The sequence below is a fragment of the Engystomops pustulosus genome, chromosome 7 (genome assembly GCF_040894005.1).
Source record: "Engystomops pustulosus chromosome 7, aEngPut4.maternal, whole genome shotgun sequence".
Classification (NCBI taxonomy): Eukaryota; Metazoa; Chordata; class Amphibia; order Anura; family Leptodactylidae; genus Engystomops; species Engystomops pustulosus.
Genome location: NC_092417.1, coordinates 125,964,882 through 125,983,733, shown reverse-complemented (window position 1 = coordinate 125,983,733; position 18,852 = coordinate 125,964,882). Strand labels below are relative to the sequence as shown.

The window sequence follows — 18,852 nt, the reverse complement described above, 5'->3', positions numbered from 1 at the left end:
TTTTTATTTTTACTATTTTACTTTAACCCTAGGTTGTCTGTACGATCCTATCATATACTGCTATACTACAGTATGGCAGTATATGGGGATTTTACTCCTCATTCATTACAATGAGCTGATAGCAGCCTCGGGTCTTTGGAAGCCGCTGATAACGTCACGGGGCCCATGCACCGCCATATTTCTGGAGCCAGTGTCGATCAGCGGGAAAACACCGATCGCGGGTGTCACCAGTAAGCCTCTGCTGCATCAGCAAAGACTTACCGGCTATGGAGAGGGCATCAGCAAAGACTTACCGGCTATGGAGAGGGCTAAGCGCGTGAGCCCTCTCATTGCACCCGCTCCTGGCATGTGAGGTAGTATTACGTCACATGTCGGTAAGGGTTTAAAATGAAAATTTGAAAAATCACATGTAAAGTTTGAAGCCTCATAACATAAAACAAAAATTAAAAAAAGCTGAAAAAAGAAATTCCAACCTAAAGCAGACATTAGATAAATTTTAATTATAAAGTTATTTTGGTGTTATAACTATAACTTGAATTGGTATACAGAAAGGTAATTAACAGTTTATCAAACCAATACCACAATCCTCAAAAATTTATTGTAATACCTTGGTTGATCTTGTCCTTCAATATATATCTGCCAAAACTTCACATAACCATCATGGCTGGCAGTTGCTAAAACCGTTCCATCAGGAGAAAGGGCCCCCTCACTTAAATACTGAATAGAACAAAACAAAAAATAAATATATTTTATATTTATTTACATATAAACAAAACCAAAAACTATTAAAACACACTGAAGTGCTGTTTCAGTTAAAAGAAAAAAAAAAAACAACTACTGAGCGCCCAAATGATAACTAAAACTCACTTTATTGCTTTGCAAGAATGTATTGCCCCATGATCTGCCAAAGCTTTCAATTGCATTGGCATCCTAAGTTCACCAATACAGTTGAAAGGAAGGGAAGTTCAAATATAATTGAAGCTTACCACCAGGACCCCCCTTCCCCAAACAGGAAAAAAATGAAGGCCCGAGGAAGGATCTTCAATGATAAATCAGCCCTGTCGAAAAAACCTTTTCCCTATTCCTGCAGTCCTAAGGTAGACCAGTATGAGCTACTTAAACAATGAGCACAGCACATCCACAGCACATCCAGCACATGAGTACGGTCTAGTGCAGTGATGGCGAACCTTTTAGCGGCCGAGTGCCCAAACTGCAACCCAAAACCCCCCTTATTTATCGTGAGGTGCCATCCAAAAATTAAAGCAGTAACGTATGGCTCCCTGTTCAACAACTTTCAATCATATTGGCCTCCTGTGGACAGCAACACAGTAGAAAGATGGAAAAATTTTCATCATTTTAGCTTCTTTCCAGTCTCCCTCTGTACAGAGAAAATTGTGGGGCCAGCAGGAGGTCCTCCAAAGATAATTTGGCCCTGTCTACTCATTCTCCCACTCCCGACAGTTCCAAGTAGCGAAGCAAGTATCCAAATATGACTGAAAGCAGCTTCTTTTAAGTTGCTTGGAACTGCAGGAAGATTCTTTGAGTCCTGTCTGGTGTGCTGGGGCGATGGCCAGGGTGACCACAGAAAGGGCTCTGAGTGCCGCCTCTGGCACCCATGCCATAGGTTCTCCACCACTGGTCTAGTGAGATCTGTGTGCCCGCAGACATGGCTTGGAGTTCCAATGCTGGCACATGAGCCATAGGATCAAAAGCACTATCCTAGGTGGTCTTCCTGGCACTTGGCAACGCAGGTCTAGTTGTTTTGTTATGTAGTTGAGGAGCATCTGGTGGTAGAACAAAACACTGGACCACCACTGATGACCTTTAAACAAAGTGCCATTTCACTATGCAGGTCTGAGTTTGTTCCAAGAGTAACAACCACAGGACTGGCACATTACTGCCCCGCCTAGCCTATGGTGATAAATATTATGAAACTAGAAAACCCTTAACCCCTTAATGACCGCCATATCGGGAATCTACGAAGGTCATTAAGGGTACTTCTTCTACGGCGCCGCGTCAGAAGAAGATTTCTGGACATCGGGTCAGTATAGTGCCCTGCACTAACACCCGGAATCAGAAAAACTCAGATCCCGGGTGTTTAACCCCTTACAAGTTGCAAGTGTGTCCCACGTGGATCGGACCCCCCCCCCCCCGGTGCGCTTGCCGGGGGATCCGATCCCTCCTGCCGCTGCCCCCGGGTCCGGCGAGTGACCCGGGGCTTCCTGCTCCTCTTCTCGCCGGGCAGGACCCGGCTGTATGTAACTGAGCATGCTCAGTTACTTACACTATACACTGCAATACAAGTGTATTGCAGTGTAGAGGCTTGAATAAGTGATCTGATGATCGCTTGTTCAAGCCAAAAGGTGGAAAATATGTGAAAGTAAAAAAAAAAAAAAAAAAAAAAAAAAAAAAAAAAAAGATTAAATCATTTTATAATAATATTTAAATAAAATAAAGTCCCATAATCTCCCCAGTTACACATATAATGCAAATACAGTATATAAAACACAAAAACACCCCAAAAAATTTACATATTTGGTATGACCGCCTCTGTATTAATCTGTACAATAAATCTAAATCAATATTGAACCAGCTCGGTGAACGACGAAAAAAAAAAATGAAAAACTTCCTGTAATATACAATTTTTCATCAAACACCATCACAAAAAAATGTTCATCAAAAAAAGCTACGTTCCCTAATATGATACGACTGAAAACAACTACTTTCCGCAAAAAATAAGCCCTCAACCAGGTCTGACAACAGAAAAATACAGAAGTTATGGCCCTAAAAAGTTGTCAATAGTAAAAACAATGCAATATTCTCCAATATTGGTTTTGCACAGGAAAATTGAGCAAAGATAAGAAAAACTATATAAATGAGGTATCACCGCAATCATAATGAACCAGAGAATAAAGATAAAATATTATTTTTATGTTACGGTGAGCAGGGGGAAAAAATGTTAAAGATCCAAAATAAAAATTGATGATTTTGTTTGTGTCCCCCTTGAAATGGTTAATAAAATCTCATGAATAAGCTATAGACCCCCAAAATGAATTATCTATACATTGCATCTCATCCCGTAAAAAATAAGCCTCATATGTTTGCATTACCAAAAAAAAAAAATAAAAATGTATAGGTCGTACAATGTGACAATACAAATCTGCTGTGAATGGCGCCTCCATTCATTCTATACTTGGCTGTGTGCCCATACAGAAGTTTACCACCATATATGGGGTATCAGTACACTTGGGAGGAATTGGGCATCAAACGTTGCAGTGCGTTTCATCATTAATTTAGGCCAAACTGACAGTTTCAGAATAAATTAAATGTATTTTCCCAAAAAATTCCATAGTTTCTAAATCGCAGGTCCATATTGTTTTAACCCATGTGAAACACTTAAAGGGTTAATGGACTTAATAGAAGTTGTTTTACATATGTTGAGGGGTGAAGTTTCTATAGTGGGGTAATTTATGGGGTTTTACTATTATTTAGGCCTTTCAAAGTCACTTGGAAGCTGAGTTTTCCCTCAAAATGTGAGTTTTGGCAATTTTCATAAAAATAAGAAAAATCGCACCTAAAGTTCTGCACCTCATAACATACTAGAAAAGTGAGAGGATGCATAAAATATCATCCCAACATAAAGCAGACATTCCGTAAATGTTAATTATCAAGCTTTTTGGGTAGTTTTACTTCCTGTCTGGAAACCAGAACATTTCAAACTTGGAAAATGAAGAATTTTTACAAACTTTTGCCAAATTTTCACTTTTTTTCAGAACGAATCGCAAAACTTATCACTTAAATTTTATAACTAACATGAAGTACAATGTGTCACGAGAAAACATTCTCAAAATCACCAGGATATGTTAAAGCGTTCGGAAGTTATAACCAATTATCCTGAGACATGTCAGATTTGAAAAATCGAGTCTGGTCATTGAGCTGAAAACTAGTGTCGGTGATAAGGGGTTAAAAATCAACCCCTGCTAACATTTAAAGGATAGGGCTCAAATTTATTTATATGCCTACATACTAAATGATTACTGTAATAAGTAATTTATTAAGTTCTGCACAAATCTGCAGTTTAAAACAACAATCCAAGAAGACAGTGGGCTGAAGTAATAGGTCTGTTAATTTGGGAGACTGTCTGCTCCGTTTTTCTCCGTAAAAACAGACTGCAGAGTATAAATGTCTATAAGAGTAGCCAGTCTTCCATTTTGAGGACCAAAACTAAAAACACAAAAAACTTTATTAACCCCAACGGGACTCAGCCTCTCTTAGGCTTTAGGACGCGGTCCCATTTTTCAAATCTGCCCTGTGTCACTATAAGTGCTTATAGCTTTGGAACGATATAAGATATCCAGGGGATTTTGAGATTGTTTTCTCGTGACACATTGTACTTCAAATTAGTTTAAAATTTGGATGAAATGGTTTTGTGTTTAGTTATGAAAAAAATCTAAATTTGGCAAAAATTTGGAAACATTCGTTACTTTCAAAGTTCTAAATTCTCTACTTTTGATGCAGATAGCCCTAGCACCCAAATAAATTCATAACTTACATTTCCCAAATGTCTGCTTTATGTTGGCATGGTTTTTTTTTTTAAGATTCCACATATTTTACTAGAATGTTATGAGGCTCACCAAAACTAATATTTAATTGACTGTGAGAGGCCTAAATAATGGCTAGAATTGTTAATGATTTCATTATGGAAACTACACACCTCAATGTATGAAAAACCACTAGGCTAACCCTTTAGGTGCTTATAGGGGTTAAAACAAAATGGAGGTGTGGTCTACAAATTGCAATATTTTTTGACAATACATTCATTTTGGGTGGAAAAATTCAACATTTGTAATGGATTAAAAAAAAAGGCTCCACAAAGTGTGACACCTAATCTCTCCCGAGTACATCTTTACCCCCAATGCATGGTGGTAACCTGCTGTATGGGCGCACGGAAGGGAATAGAAGGGAAGGAGGCGCCATGCAGATCAGATTTGCTATGTCACATTGTACAAGCTATAATATTTTTTAGGAACTTTTTTGTGTTTTTTTTTTTTTTTTGCCGTTCGCCATACCATAAAAATAGTATATTATTTTTATTCTATGGGTCTCCATGATTCCGAAAAGACCTCATTTATATAGTTTTTAAATTTTTTTCCCCCATTTTTACTGAATAAGTAAATGAAAGTAATTTGGCGAATATGTTAATTTTATCATCACCAACTTACATATGCATAACTTTTTTTTCAACTTACAAATCTGGTTAAAAGCTTATTTTTTGCAAGAAGAGTTGTTCTTTTTAGTGGTCTCATTTTATAGTGTAACATTTTCTTGTGTGTAACATCACTTTTTAGAGCATTTTTTAAAAGTATTAATTAAAAATTCTTTTTTCTGAACGTTTTTTGCGGTTTTTCCCCCCGGCTGTTTTATTATACAGATTGTTACGGACGCCGCAATACCAAATATGTGGCTTTTTTTGGGGCGTTTGTTTTTTTTATACTTTGAGTGTTTTATGGGAAAGTGACATTTTAGGGGCTTATATTTTTATGTATTTATTTTTTATATATTCTAATGTGTTAATTTTAGTGTTTAACTTTATTTTTTACTTGTACATACTTGAACCAGAGATGCTCTGATCGCTGGTTCAGGTCCAGTACACTGCTCTACAATACTTTTTCATTGTTGAGCAGTGTAAACTGTCTGAGCATGCAAACCCATGCGCAGACAATTTACAGTCAGACCAGGAAGGGTTCTGATTGCCATGGAGATCGGGCAGCCCCAGAGCACTCGCCAGACTTCGGGGCTGCCCAGAAGAGGATCGGATCCCACAGTAAGTGGCATGGGGATCCGACCCATAGCGGGAGCACGCTTACACGCCACGGTGTGCAAGGGGTTAACACCGGCGATCGTAGTCGGCTCCGATTGCGGGAGTTAGCTGACAGCGGCTGCTTCTGGTGCCGGCTCGGTTCGGGAGCCGGTGCCAGAAGCAGGACGTTATACTACGTTCCGATGCACTAAGTATCTAGCAACAGGGATGTAGTATAACGTCCAGGTGCGCCTAGTGGTTAAGCAACGAGTAATGTAAGGTGTTGAAAGACAACTTAATGCTCCAAGACATAACCGTTTTTACCACCCAGGCTACTGAACGGAGCTGGCGGCAGAAAGTGCGGGTGTCGGCTATATTACTATATATTGTCGACAACCGCACTTTCTGCCACCAGCTCCGTTCAGTAGCCTGGGTGGCGCCGCCACCCGCCTTTAACGACTTCTCCGATCGCGGGTGTTAACCCCTAACACCAGAGACCCCTAATTTTACCATCAAAAACTGGGAAAACCTATTGACTCAAGTATAAGCCGAGGGTGGGAAATGCATTGGTCACAGACACCCCCAGTATGTAGCCAGCCTGCCCCCCGTAGTATACAGCACTGCCCCCCGTAGTATACAGCACTGCCCCCCGTAGTATACAGCCAGCCCAGCATTAAAAGAAAATAATAAACGGCTCCTCTTCTGGCTTCCGCGCCCGTCTTCTGTCTTCTCTAACTTCGTGCTGGGCGCCGTCATTGTTCTCCCCCGGACGGCACCTAGTATGACGCTGTCACGAAGTTAGAGAAGACAGAAGACGGCGCGGAAGCCAGAAGAGGACCCGCACGGACATCGGGGGAGCAGCGCTGCACGTCAGGGCCACCGGAGGGTAAGAATAAAAGTTTATTATTTTTTAAATATTTTTTAAGTTTAAGTATATGTATATTGACTTGTGTATAAGCCGAGAGGATGTTTTTCAGCACATTCTTTGTGCTGAAAAACTCCACTTATACACAAGTATATACGGTATTTGTAAAGTGCATCTCATGTCGCAAAATATAAGCCCTTATATGTCCAAATTGCCAAAAAAATTAAGATTGTGTAGCCATTATAAAGTGACAATGAATAAATTGCTCTGAATGGCGCAGCTTATCTTCAATGCCCTGGCATGTGCCCATACAGCAGGTTACCACCACATATGGGGTATTGTTATACGCGGGAGGGATTGGGTATCAAATTTTGTGGAGCGTTTTAGTAATTTTATCCACTGAGAATTTGTACATTTTATGAAAAATTCATTTAGCCAAAAAAATGTTATTTGAAATTGCATCCGATTTTGTTTTAACCCCTGTAAAACAATTAAAAGGTTAACAAACTTCATAAAAGTTGTTTTACGTATGTTGAGGGGTGTAGTTTCTGTAATGGAGTAATTTATGGGGTTTTACTTTTATTTAGGCCTCTCAAAGTGACTTGAAACCTGAGCAGGTCCCTCAATAGCCGGATTTTGCTTTTTTTTTATGAAAATGAAAAATTGCCCCTGATGTTCAAAGCCCCATAAAATCCTACAAAAATAAGAGTATGCATAAAAAAAAACCATGTCCACATAAAGTAGACATCTGGTGAATGTTAGTTATTAAAGGGGTATTCTAGTCTGGGCATTCACTTTCAGTTTCATTAATCTGCCATATATAAACATTTCTTCAATTAGATGTTATTAAAAAAAATGTTCCTGTGTGAAGATAATTTCTCATAAATGTAGTCATATGATCCCTTAGAAACAAGACTGTGTCCTTGGTTACGGCCACGTCTGCTGGAGAGATTGCACAAAGAAACAAAAAGTTTCTGAATATTAAATGTCTGGGAGTTACTGCATGTCCTACAGCCGCCCTGTGGTAATGATCGCTGAATCCAGGTGGTCAGGAAGAGCTCATTAGCGCATGTCTGGCCACCGCTGCCAGAGTGTGACGTGGTCGTATCCGGGGAAGCCATCTCGTTTCTAAGGGACTACATGACTACATTTATGAGAAATTATCTTCACACAGGAACATTTTTTTTAAATAACATCCAATTGAAGAAATGTTTGCATATGGCAAATTAATTTAATTAAATGTGAATGCCCAGATGAGAATACCCCTTTAAGTTTTTTTGCTGTTATGACTGTGTGGAAAAGTGGAACATTTAGAATTTCGAAAATTGAGAATTTTTCCAAATTTTCACCAAATATCTGATTTTCTCATAAATACATGCAAAATATACCACCAAAATGTTTTTAACTGACATGAAGTACAATGTGTCACAAGAAAACAATTTCAAAATCACTTGGTTATGTTTAAGCGTTCCAAAGTTTTAACCACTTATAGTGACACAGGGCAGATTTTAAAAAATGGGCCATGTCAGGAAGGTGAAAAGTGGCTTCGGCGTTAATGGCTTCATTATAATCTCAATAGTACAGACCTCTTAAGTGGGTACACAGCATATGGCCAATGGCTGAGTACAAAAAAAGGCGAAAAAAAAAAAAGACACGCAGATACACAAACGTAATAACGTAGTGGTTTAAATAGATGGAAAGGAGCGAAGTAACCAGGGTAAAAAGTCCTCACAAAAATACCCCAAGTTCATTATGGTCGTTCAGGCCCAGGGGTCTCAACGCTCCGAATTTTATAATATGAATGCTTTCTTGCTGGAGGAGAAGTAAAGAATTACTGTATCTCCTCCTGCTGTGGGGCAATTGACTTGCTCAACTCTAGAGAACTTCAGAAATGTTTTGCTTTATAGATTTGGTGTACATTTTTCTAATGCTAAATGGCTAAGGGCCTGCAGTAATGTCACCCTGGTCACATGACACTACAGCTGCATACAGAGATAGACCGGAGAAGAGCTGCAGGATTCAGCCTAAGGAGGCAACACCCACCTTGACTCACTGTATCCAGGCCTAGATATCAGGTAAAACTATAAAAGTTGAAGATATGGGAATCTGACACTTTTTAGCTAAAAATTGTTACCCTCAGTTGCTATGGCTCTATGTGAACCTGCTACTAGCTATATTTGTGTCAGGTTCCCATCAAACTGTAAAAAGCAAAAACATGTGGGGAAATCCTAAAGATTGAAGTTTAAGAAGGTTAATTTCCCTAAATTCAGGGCTGAATTACAGGATATAGACTAGGATCAAATACTGTCACATGATTAAACTAATGTTAAAAGGGAGATATTCAAATCTATACTGGGTCATTATATGTGTAAATTTATTCCTAAAGGTAACACGTATAGAAGGGGTAGACTACACCCCGCGTGGCTTACAGCTATAGTTAAATGGGCAATTAATGATAAAGAGGGTATTCAGGAAATATATTACTGACGGGTCACCGGTGGCATTCAATAATTACACTTAAAACCTATGAAGGTGCGTCCACGTTTAGTTTTTCAAATGCAGTTTTTGATGCCCAAACCAGGAATGGAGTGAAACTAGTGGATGAGCAGCACCTTTAATCATAGAATCATAGTTTATATAATTGAAAAAAAAAAAAAAAAAAAAAAAAAAAAAAAAAAAAACAACAACACACTAGTCCATCAGGTTCAACCAAGGAAGGCAAGGGATTGCATGAGGAAGGGATTTGCACCCTTCTTGCAGCTCTCCACTGTCCCTGCTGTGACCAGCGCCTGAGGCAGGCTATTCCACAGATTGACAGTTCTCATAGTAAAAAAGCCCTGTCGCCTCTGGTGATCAAACCTTGATTTCTCCAGACGGAGACAGTGCCCCCTAGTGTTTTGATTTGATTTAATCTGAAACAACTTACCACCATATTTTTTGTATGGGTCCCCTCATAGTCGTCTCTTTTCCAATCTAAAATCTAGTTGTTTTAATCTTTCCTCATAACTAAGACCCTCCATACCCCTTATCATTTTTGTGGCTCTACGTTGCACCCTCTCCAGCACAGAACTGGACAGCATATTCCAGGTGAGGGCGAAGCAATGCCTTGCACAGTGGTAATATTACATCCCTATCACGAGAGTCCATACCACTTTTGATACATGACAAGATCCTACTAGCTTTAAAGGCAGCTGATTGACATTGCATGCTGTTATTCAATTTATGATCTACTAGTACCCCCAGGTCCTTCTCAACAAGGGACTCTCCCTGATTTACTCCCCCAAGGACATATTTTGCCTCTGGATTATTAGCCCCCAGGTGCATAACCTTGCATTTATCCACATTGAACCTCATTTGCCAAGTGGATGACCAAACATTTAGTTTGTCCAAGTCACCCTGCAGCCTATGAACATCCTCCATAGACTATTACACTACACAGCTTGGTGTCATCTGCAAAAATAGACACAGTGCTATTAATTCCTACCTCTTTATCATTAATAAATATATTAAATAGTAGTGGACCAAGAACAGAACCCTGAGGTACATCACTCATAACTGGTGAAAATTCCAAGTGGGTATCATTGACTACAACTCTCTGGATACGATCCTTCAGCCAGTTCTCAATCCAATTGCAAATTATTTCTGCCAAACCAATAGACCTTATTTTACCAATCTGGCATCTATGAGGGACAGTGTCAAATGCCTTTCCAAATTCCAAGAACACAATATCCACAGCAGCTCCTCCATCCATGCATCTGCTCACCTCTTCATAGAAGCACATAAGGTTAGTTTGACAACTTCTATTCTTAGTAAACCCATGCTGGCTGTCACTTATTATTTATTTTATGTCATATACTCCAGTATATAGTCTTTTACTAACCCCTCCAATATTTTCCCCACAATGGAAGTTAAGCTTACAGTCCTGTAATTGCCTGGCAAAGGAGGCAATAGAGCCCTTATATATTGGCACCACATCTGCCCTGCGCCAGTCACTTGGCACCACATCAGACATTATGGAATCCCTGAAGATTTTAGACAGCGGTACAGCAATAACAGAACTGAGTTCTTTAAGAACTCTGGGGTGTAACCCATCTGGTCCAGGAGCCTTGTAGACATGGATTTTATTGAGCTTTGATTGGATCATGTCTACATTAGTCCAGTCTAGTATATTACAGGATGCATGACCCACACTGGCACCACCCACGTCAGAAGTTCTTTCTTCTATCGTATAAACTGAGCTAAAAAAACCTATTAACTATCTCCGCTTTCTCTCAGGCTCCAGTCACCAATTCCCCATTTTCAGAATAAAGGGGTCCAACCTGCTCTGACCCATTTTTTTTTTTGCATTGATATACCTAAAAAACTTGGGATTTGTTTTGCCATCTTTAACCACCTGTCTTTCATTTTGTATTTTGGCTGATTTGATTTCTTTTTCACAGATTTTGGTAAGTTTTTTGTAAGTAAGTAAGTAAAGCCTCAGTTGACCTGTCAGATTTATACTTTTTGAATGCCCTCTTTTTCTCATTTATTCCCTTTGAACTGTAAGCCACGCGGGGTGAAATCTAGCCCGTCTATACTTGTTACCGATTGGAATAAATTTAGAAGTATAATGACCCAGGATAGATTTGAATTTCTCCCATTTAACATTAGTCATTTGACAGTATTTGATCCCAATCTATATGTCCAGCCCTGAATTTCCTGGAAATTAGCCCTCTTAAAATTCAAAGTTTGATTTCCCCACCTGTTTCTGCTTTTTACAATTTAAGTGATAATTATATTATGATAGCTGTTCCCAAGGGGTTCCAGGACACTGACATTTTGGACAATCTCTGCATTGTTAGAAATCACAAGTTCCAACAAGGCATCACCTCTTGTGGGATCTTCTACAAGCTGCAACAAAATTATCCAGCAAAAAGTTGATAAAATGTCTCCCCTTCCCAGACGAAGAGCCCTGACTCCAATTTATATTGACACTATCACTACGGCACCCTCCTGTGCAGCCCCCTCCATCTGTTTATATAGGTGACCCTCTATTTCCTCAGAGATATTTGGGGGTCTATAAATTACACCAAAAAAATTTTTTCTCAAAGCTCTTCTGGCTTTGAATTTCAACCCACAAAAAGTTTCAGCCTCCTCACACCACCATCTCATTCACAATCGCTTTTAAGTCTCTTCTGACATACGCCTCTTCTATTAGCCCAGTCTTTCCGAAGGAGTGTAAAACCTTGAATATTAACCCCCCCAATCATGCGATGCCTCGAGCCATGCCTCCGCTACACGAAAACCATCAACTATTCCTCTAATACCAGAGCCTCAAGCTCAACCATTTTGCCTGTGATACTTCTGGCATTTGTGAACACACACTTTCATTTCCACAGTTATTTATCTGATTTAAAGTAATTTTACCGGCACATATATCCTCAATATTGTTTTCTAACTGGTGGATCTCCTTATCCACTACCTTAGTCCCAAATACACCGCTCACCTCACCACCCACCAACATAATCCTCACCCACCCTGATCCACCTCTGCTTTTGGCTTAAAAAAAATGGTTAAAATAAGGTCTATCATAAGCAATTAGAATGAAAACTGGTTGAAGGATTGCAGTGGTAGTGGTAGTGGTCAATGATTTCTACTCAGAATGGTGTCCAGTTATAAGTGGTTCTGTGCTTGGCCCACTACTATTTAACTTATTTAGTTATGATATAGAGGAAGGAATCAATAGCACTGTGTATTTTGGCAGATGACACCAAGCCATGTTGTGTAATATACAGTATATGGAGGATATTCATAGGCTGCAGGGTGACTTGGACAAACTCAGTGGTTGGTCATCCACTTGGCAAATGAGGTTCAATGTGGATAAATGCAAGGTTATGCACCTGGTGCTAATAATTAAAAGGCAACATATGTCCTTGAGGGAGTAAATCTGGGAGAGTTTCTTGTTGAGAAGGACCTGGGGGTACTAGTAGATCATAAATTGAATAACAGCATGCAATGTCAATCAGCTGCCTCTAAAGCCAGTAGGATCTTGTTATGTATCAAGAGTGCTATGGACTATCAGGATAGGGATGTAATATTACCACCGTAGAAGGCATTGGTTCGCCCTCACCTGGAATATGCTGTCCGGTTCTGTGCTGGAGAGGGTGCAACGTAGAGCCACAAAAATGATAAGGGGTATGGAGGGTCTTAGTAATGAGGAAAGATTAAAACAACTAGATTTATTTAGTCTGGAAAAGAGACGACTATGAGGGGACCCATACAAAAAATATGGTGGTAAGTTGTTTCAGATTAAATCAAATCAAAAGACTAGGGGGCACTGTCTCCGTCTGGAGAAATCAAGGTCTAATCACCAGAGGCGACAGGGCTTTTTTTACTATGAGAACTGTCAATCTGTGGAATAGCCTGTCTCAGGCGCTGGTCACAGCAGGGACAGCGGAGAGCTGCAAGAAGGGTGTCATAAAAAGGATGCCCTGGAGCTGGATAGGGTACAACAAAGAGCCACAAAAAATATGAGGGTTATGGAGAATCTCAGGTATGAGGAAAGATTAAAACAATTAGATTTATCTAGTATGGAAAAGACGACGAAGAGGTGTAATGATTCATTCATTCAAATATATGAATGGTCCATACAAAAGGTATGGTGGAATGTTGTTCCAGATAAAATCAAATAACAATGGGGCACTGTCTCCATGTGGAGAAAACAAGGTTTAATCACCAGAGGCGACAGGGCTTTTTTACTATGGGAACTGTCATTCTTTGGAATAGCCAGCTTAAGGCGCTGGTCTCAGTAGGGACAGCAGAACAGTCTAAATGCCTTTTTCCTAAATAACATTGACTTATGTTATACAGAATGATTTCCCCCTTCCTTGGTTGAACTTGGACATTCTTTTTTCAAACAAAATTATGATACTATAATGTCTGCTGGCTTTGACTCTTCACTGTACTGGGCTGCCAGTCAACTAGGCCCCCATATTTTGACTGACAGCTCTGCCTTGTGTTACATTCAGGTCATGTGACCAGCAAACTGTACCATTATTGTATGTATTGTGATCACGTGTGTGATCACATGAAACCACTGCAGCCTCCATGGAGGATGGAGAGGAGTATAAGTCCATGGAGGCTGCTCTGTTTTCAAGTCCTCAGAAACATACGTGGAGTAAATTTTGCAAATGTAAAAGGGTACAAGACGGGGCGTGGCCTGGACGAGGATGTGAGCAGACGTGTGGAACGGAGCTCCCGCTAACATATCCTGATATCTCATCCTTTTGCCTGTTTATCGACATATTGTCAGCCCACACGGTGTCCGAGGCAGTGAGTGAACACCCCCTGTCACAGAGATGGCGGCGGAAGAAATAAGAGCCGCGTCCCAAAGGAGCGAGAGGTAACTGAAGCCGCGGGCTCCCGCAATGCTGCTCAGCTGACCGGAAGTCATGACTCCGCGGCCATAGCGGCCCGTCTGGGTCGGTTCGCCTGGAACCCCGCGGCAGCAGAGAAAGCGCCAGAAGGTATGGGAGAGTCGGCAGGTGCAGAATGGGGAGAGGAGGGAGATGATAGTGAGGAATGGCCCCCACTGCCATCGGCTACGCCGGAGGAGGCCTCATCGGGACATTCTGCAGACCTCGTGGCCCCCCTCCCCCAACGCTCCCAAGAGGCAGCCACAGCTACAGATACTGCTGCTCTGCCCCCTGAACCTACACTAGCTGATGTGTTTAAAGTAGTCCAGCACTGCAGCGCTGCCCTGAATAATCTCACTGATATGATCGGAGGTGTCAGAGAAGATGTTAATGTCATAAGGCATGATATGCGCAAAGTGTCAGAGAGAGTAGGAGCTCTGGAAGAACGTGTGGGGGAGTTAGAAGATAAATTTTTACCAGTCCAGCGCAATGTTTCCAGGCTACAGAATGATGTAGTAGCCCTAAAGAATAAGGCCGACGATATGGAGAATCGACTACGTATGAATAACTTACGGCTCATTGGTGTACCTGAAAGGGCAGAAGGGAAAGATCCTGGAGAATTCTTCGAGGAATGGCTTTTGGGGGTGTTTGGGAAGGAAACCCTCACCCCCGTTTGCAATAGAAAGTGCACATCGTGTCCCCTCCAGACCTCTCCCGCCGGGCAATGCGTCCAGACCTGTCCTGCTGAGGATCCTACACTACAAGGACCGTGATATAATCTTGCGTAAGACGAGAGACCGAGAAGACCTCAGCATTGATAATAGTAAGATCTCCATTTTCCCGGACTTTTCGGCTGAGGTGCAGCGGAGGAGGGCGCAATTTATGAGTGTCAAAAAAAGATTGAGGGCTCTGGATCTATGATACTCTATGCTCTATCCGGTCTACTCGACTCGAGTAGTGGCCTTAAACACAACCCATTTCTTCGAAACATCAGAGGCGGCAATGCAATGGTTGGATGCCAATGAGAGACGACTTAGTCATGGTGGTGGATGACACCAGTATGGAAATAATCTTTTTTCTGAAGGAAGACCATTGTCTTCTTGGCTTATGTTGGAGTCAAACACGGAGACTTTTCTTCTCTTGCGTATGATGCAGTTATGAAGTTATGTTGACTGCAAGCGACAAAATATCCTTTTATGCTTAACAGTTATATAATATGTAGATGTCTCCTGTTTAAGTCTGACCTATGCTAAAAATAGGCTGACGTGAGTTAGGCTGTTATATTTTGTAATAGTGGCAATGACATACAATACTAATATCACATTCATGTCAAAAGGTAAACTGGAATACATTATCCTCAGTTTGGCGGGAGGATTAGTTCTTCATGTTTAATTGAATTATTGGCTCTGGCGCCTCAACCCATTCTGGCTAAAAAATTCTCAACAGGGGAGGTGGAAGATGCCGTCAAGGATTTTATCAGAGATAATCAGGACTCAGTGTCCACCCATTGGTTATAGGATGCGTTAAAATCTTCCATTAGAGGGCGGTTTCACTGTAAAATTTTGGAAAGATTGGATAGAGGCGCAGGCTCTTCTAAAAGCATAATATCAGCAGGCGGCAGAGGCTAAACAATATTTCACTCAGCAGAAGTACTTCATTGAAGGGGAGGGGACAGGACATCTCTTAGCAATGATTATTAGGGCACAAGGTGGCCGAGCCCATATCTTCTCACTCCGAGATGGGGATGGAACGTTAGTCAGCTCAGACACTGAAATAATGAGGGTCATGCAGCAATACTATGCTGATATCTACAAATCAAGACTGACATACAGCAGGGGAGAGATAGAGAACTTTATAACTGATGTCTCCTTACCCATGCTAACAGAGATCAATGTTAGATGGCCCCATAACCATAGAAGAGCAGGCCCTAGCAAGTTTCGAGAATGACAAGGCCCCAGGGGTGGACGGCCTCCCCGTAGAACTATTTAAGCAGTATCAGGAAATACTTCTGCCTAAACTATTGGAAGTAGCTGCAACTGTCCATGAGACAGGCAATCTTCCAGCATCCATGAAGGAGGCGACAATTGTACTGATCCCTAAGCCTGACAAGGACCCGCTGCAGCCGGAGTCTTATCGCCCCATATCACTCCTGTGTATAGACATCAAACTTATTGCCAAAGTACTGGCCAATAGGCTGGTAGAAGTTATCCTTAATCCGGTGCATAGTGATCAAACAAAACTATTAACATCTGACGCCTATTTATGAATCTGCAGATGTCCCCAGAAAACGCTACCTATAGGGCTGTCCTCTCACTTAACGCTGCCAAAGCTTTTGACAGGGTCGAGTGAGAATTTTTATGGGCAGTCATGCAGAGCATGGGATTCGGGTCATATTACTTAAGGTGGGTGCAGCTTATGTACTCGGAACCAAAGGCCAGAATCCGAGTAAATGGAAAGCTATCCAGCCCGTTTAGCTTGGGGAGGGGAACCCGGCAGGGTTGTCCCCTATCCTGTTTGCTTTAGCACTGGAGCCATTTGCGTGCATGGTTAGAGCATCAGCGGCTCTTGGAGGATTTAAGTATGGACCTCTAGACGAGCGCATTGCGCTATATGCAGATGACATGCTATTATTCTTTAACAATGTGCAGGATTCCCTATCCCCATTTATGACTCTTATGATAGAATATGGGAAGTTCTCAGGTATCCAAATAAATTGGAATAAATCTGTACATCTACCCTTAGACCCTCTTCCTGGGAACTTCAACACAGGTCAGCTACAGGTAGTATCCACATTCAAGTACCTGGGTGTGTGGGTATCACCTAACCCCAAAGATTATATATCTTTAAACATTCAACCAATGATGGCCAGGGCTCTGGAAAAGGTAGATGCGTGGTGTAAGTTGCCACTGTCTGTAGTGGGGAGAGCAAACCTAACAAAAATGGTTCTGATGCCACAATTTATTTATTTACTGCGTAATTCACCAGTATGGATCCCAATGACGCACTTTTACCGCATACAAAGCCTTTGATATAGGCCTTTGATCTGGCGTAAGAAGGTGGCCCGCATTCGGCTGGAAACGTTACAGTGGGCAAAAGATGAAGGAGGATTGGCAGTGCCCAATCCATACTTGTATTTTTTTGGCTGCCCAGCTACAACAGCTGAAGGGCTGGGGACAGCCGGGTAGTTTCATAACAGTGGAGTGCCTTCTGTCCTATTGTAATGGTGGGAGACTCCCTCTCTATCTATTGGAAATAGGTGCCCAGACCCGACCTTATTAATAGAGGTGTGGAGGAAAGCTAAGCTGATGCTTGGACTGGAGGGCTGTGTAAAGATCACTCCTTTATGGAAGAACCCACAATTCACTGAAGTAAATAAATTACAAAAAGTTGGGGTATGGGAAAATAAAGGGATTCATAGGGTAGGGCAAGTAGTATCCGATGGAGTAGTGAAGAGCTTTGAGCAGCTACGGGAGGAGTATCAGTTGCCACATAACATGTTTTATAGGTACCTCCAGTTAAGGCATGCTCTGGAAACTCAAATGAAAAGTACCCCATTGACAATTAAAAACCATTTAGTCATTAACACTTTGATCTCCCCAGGAAGTGGTAGGGGAATAATATCGCTTATATATAGACAACTACTAGATGAAGATCATAATAAATTCCCGTTAACAATCCGATCTAAATGGGAAGCTGATATTGGGCCCATAACAGACGAGCAATGGACCTCCATCCTAGCATGGACACCAGATTTGTCTCCAAGTGAGAAGCATAGGCTCTCTCAATTATTCCTATGCCACATAACATATAATACGCCAGTGTGGTTGTGTAGAATTGGCATAAGGGGGGATGATTGTTGCCCCAGATGTGGTAGTGACGGGGCACATTTACTACACGTGATTCGGGAATGTCCTGAACTGGGTACCTTTTGGAAGGAGGTACTGGATCTTGTAAAAAAGGTATATGATGTGCAGGTCCCTGCCACTCCTATGGTCTGCATTCTGGGTTGGGTATATGAGGTAACACATGAAAGGGGACCTCGACTGGGCATTGCCCGTATGTTGTACCAAGCGAGAAAACTGATAGCGTATCACTGGATCAGCTGCTCCTCCTACTAAACAGGAATTTATTAATAAAATGAACAGGATAATTAGGCTAGGGAAGGGGGTATACATTAATAGAAAGGCCGAAAAGTGATTTGAGAAAATATGGGGGCCTTGGCTTGACTCGCCGGGACTCCCATCTGTGCACCTGCGCAGGAACCCGTTTAACACTTTAGAAGACACGGTATGGAAGACATGGTGTAATTATTGCAACCGGAAACTGGCTGTCACAAGCTTTGTTGATGTGAATGTAACTGGAGGTCATGGCTTTGGTCGGCTTTTGTATACAATGATAACCCCATCACATAATGTATAATGTAAACTGTATGTAAATAAGATCCTTTCATGCTGTACGGTCTCTGGAGGGGGGGGGGTATTTGTTTTATAATGTTTGTTGTAAACTGAAAAAACGTTTAATAAAAAAGAGTGGATTTAAAGGGTACAAGACCTTTGATGACATCCCCCTGGTCACATGACATAAACAGCTAAATGGTAAGGAGACACAAGGCATGGGGAGAAGTAGATGGGAAAAAGATGTTGCTCCCCATGACATCGGTGAGAGACTATTTATTGCCACGATAGCAAGAATTCAGTACAAAACTCCAAGCAGTGTTATTTAAGTATATTTGTTACAATGTGCCGGTGTAAGGTCATTGTATAGTTCTATGCGAATCGCTCCTAACAAAATAC

The 18,852-nt window shown here is 41.3% G+C and overlaps 1 protein-coding gene across 2 annotated transcripts in view; it reads right to left on the bottom strand.

The window, feature by feature from the left end:
* EDC4 (enhancer of mRNA decapping 4) overlaps window positions 1-18,852 on the bottom strand; it is a 688,366-nt gene that overhangs the window by 555,322 nt on the left and 114,192 nt on the right. For both annotated transcript variants that reach the window (XM_072117764.1, XM_072117765.1), the window contains exon 8: window positions 608-717. In XM_072117764.1, the coding sequence (XP_071973865.1) occupies window positions 608-717 (110 nt within the window). The remainder of the gene's footprint in view (window positions 1-607; window positions 718-18,852) is intronic.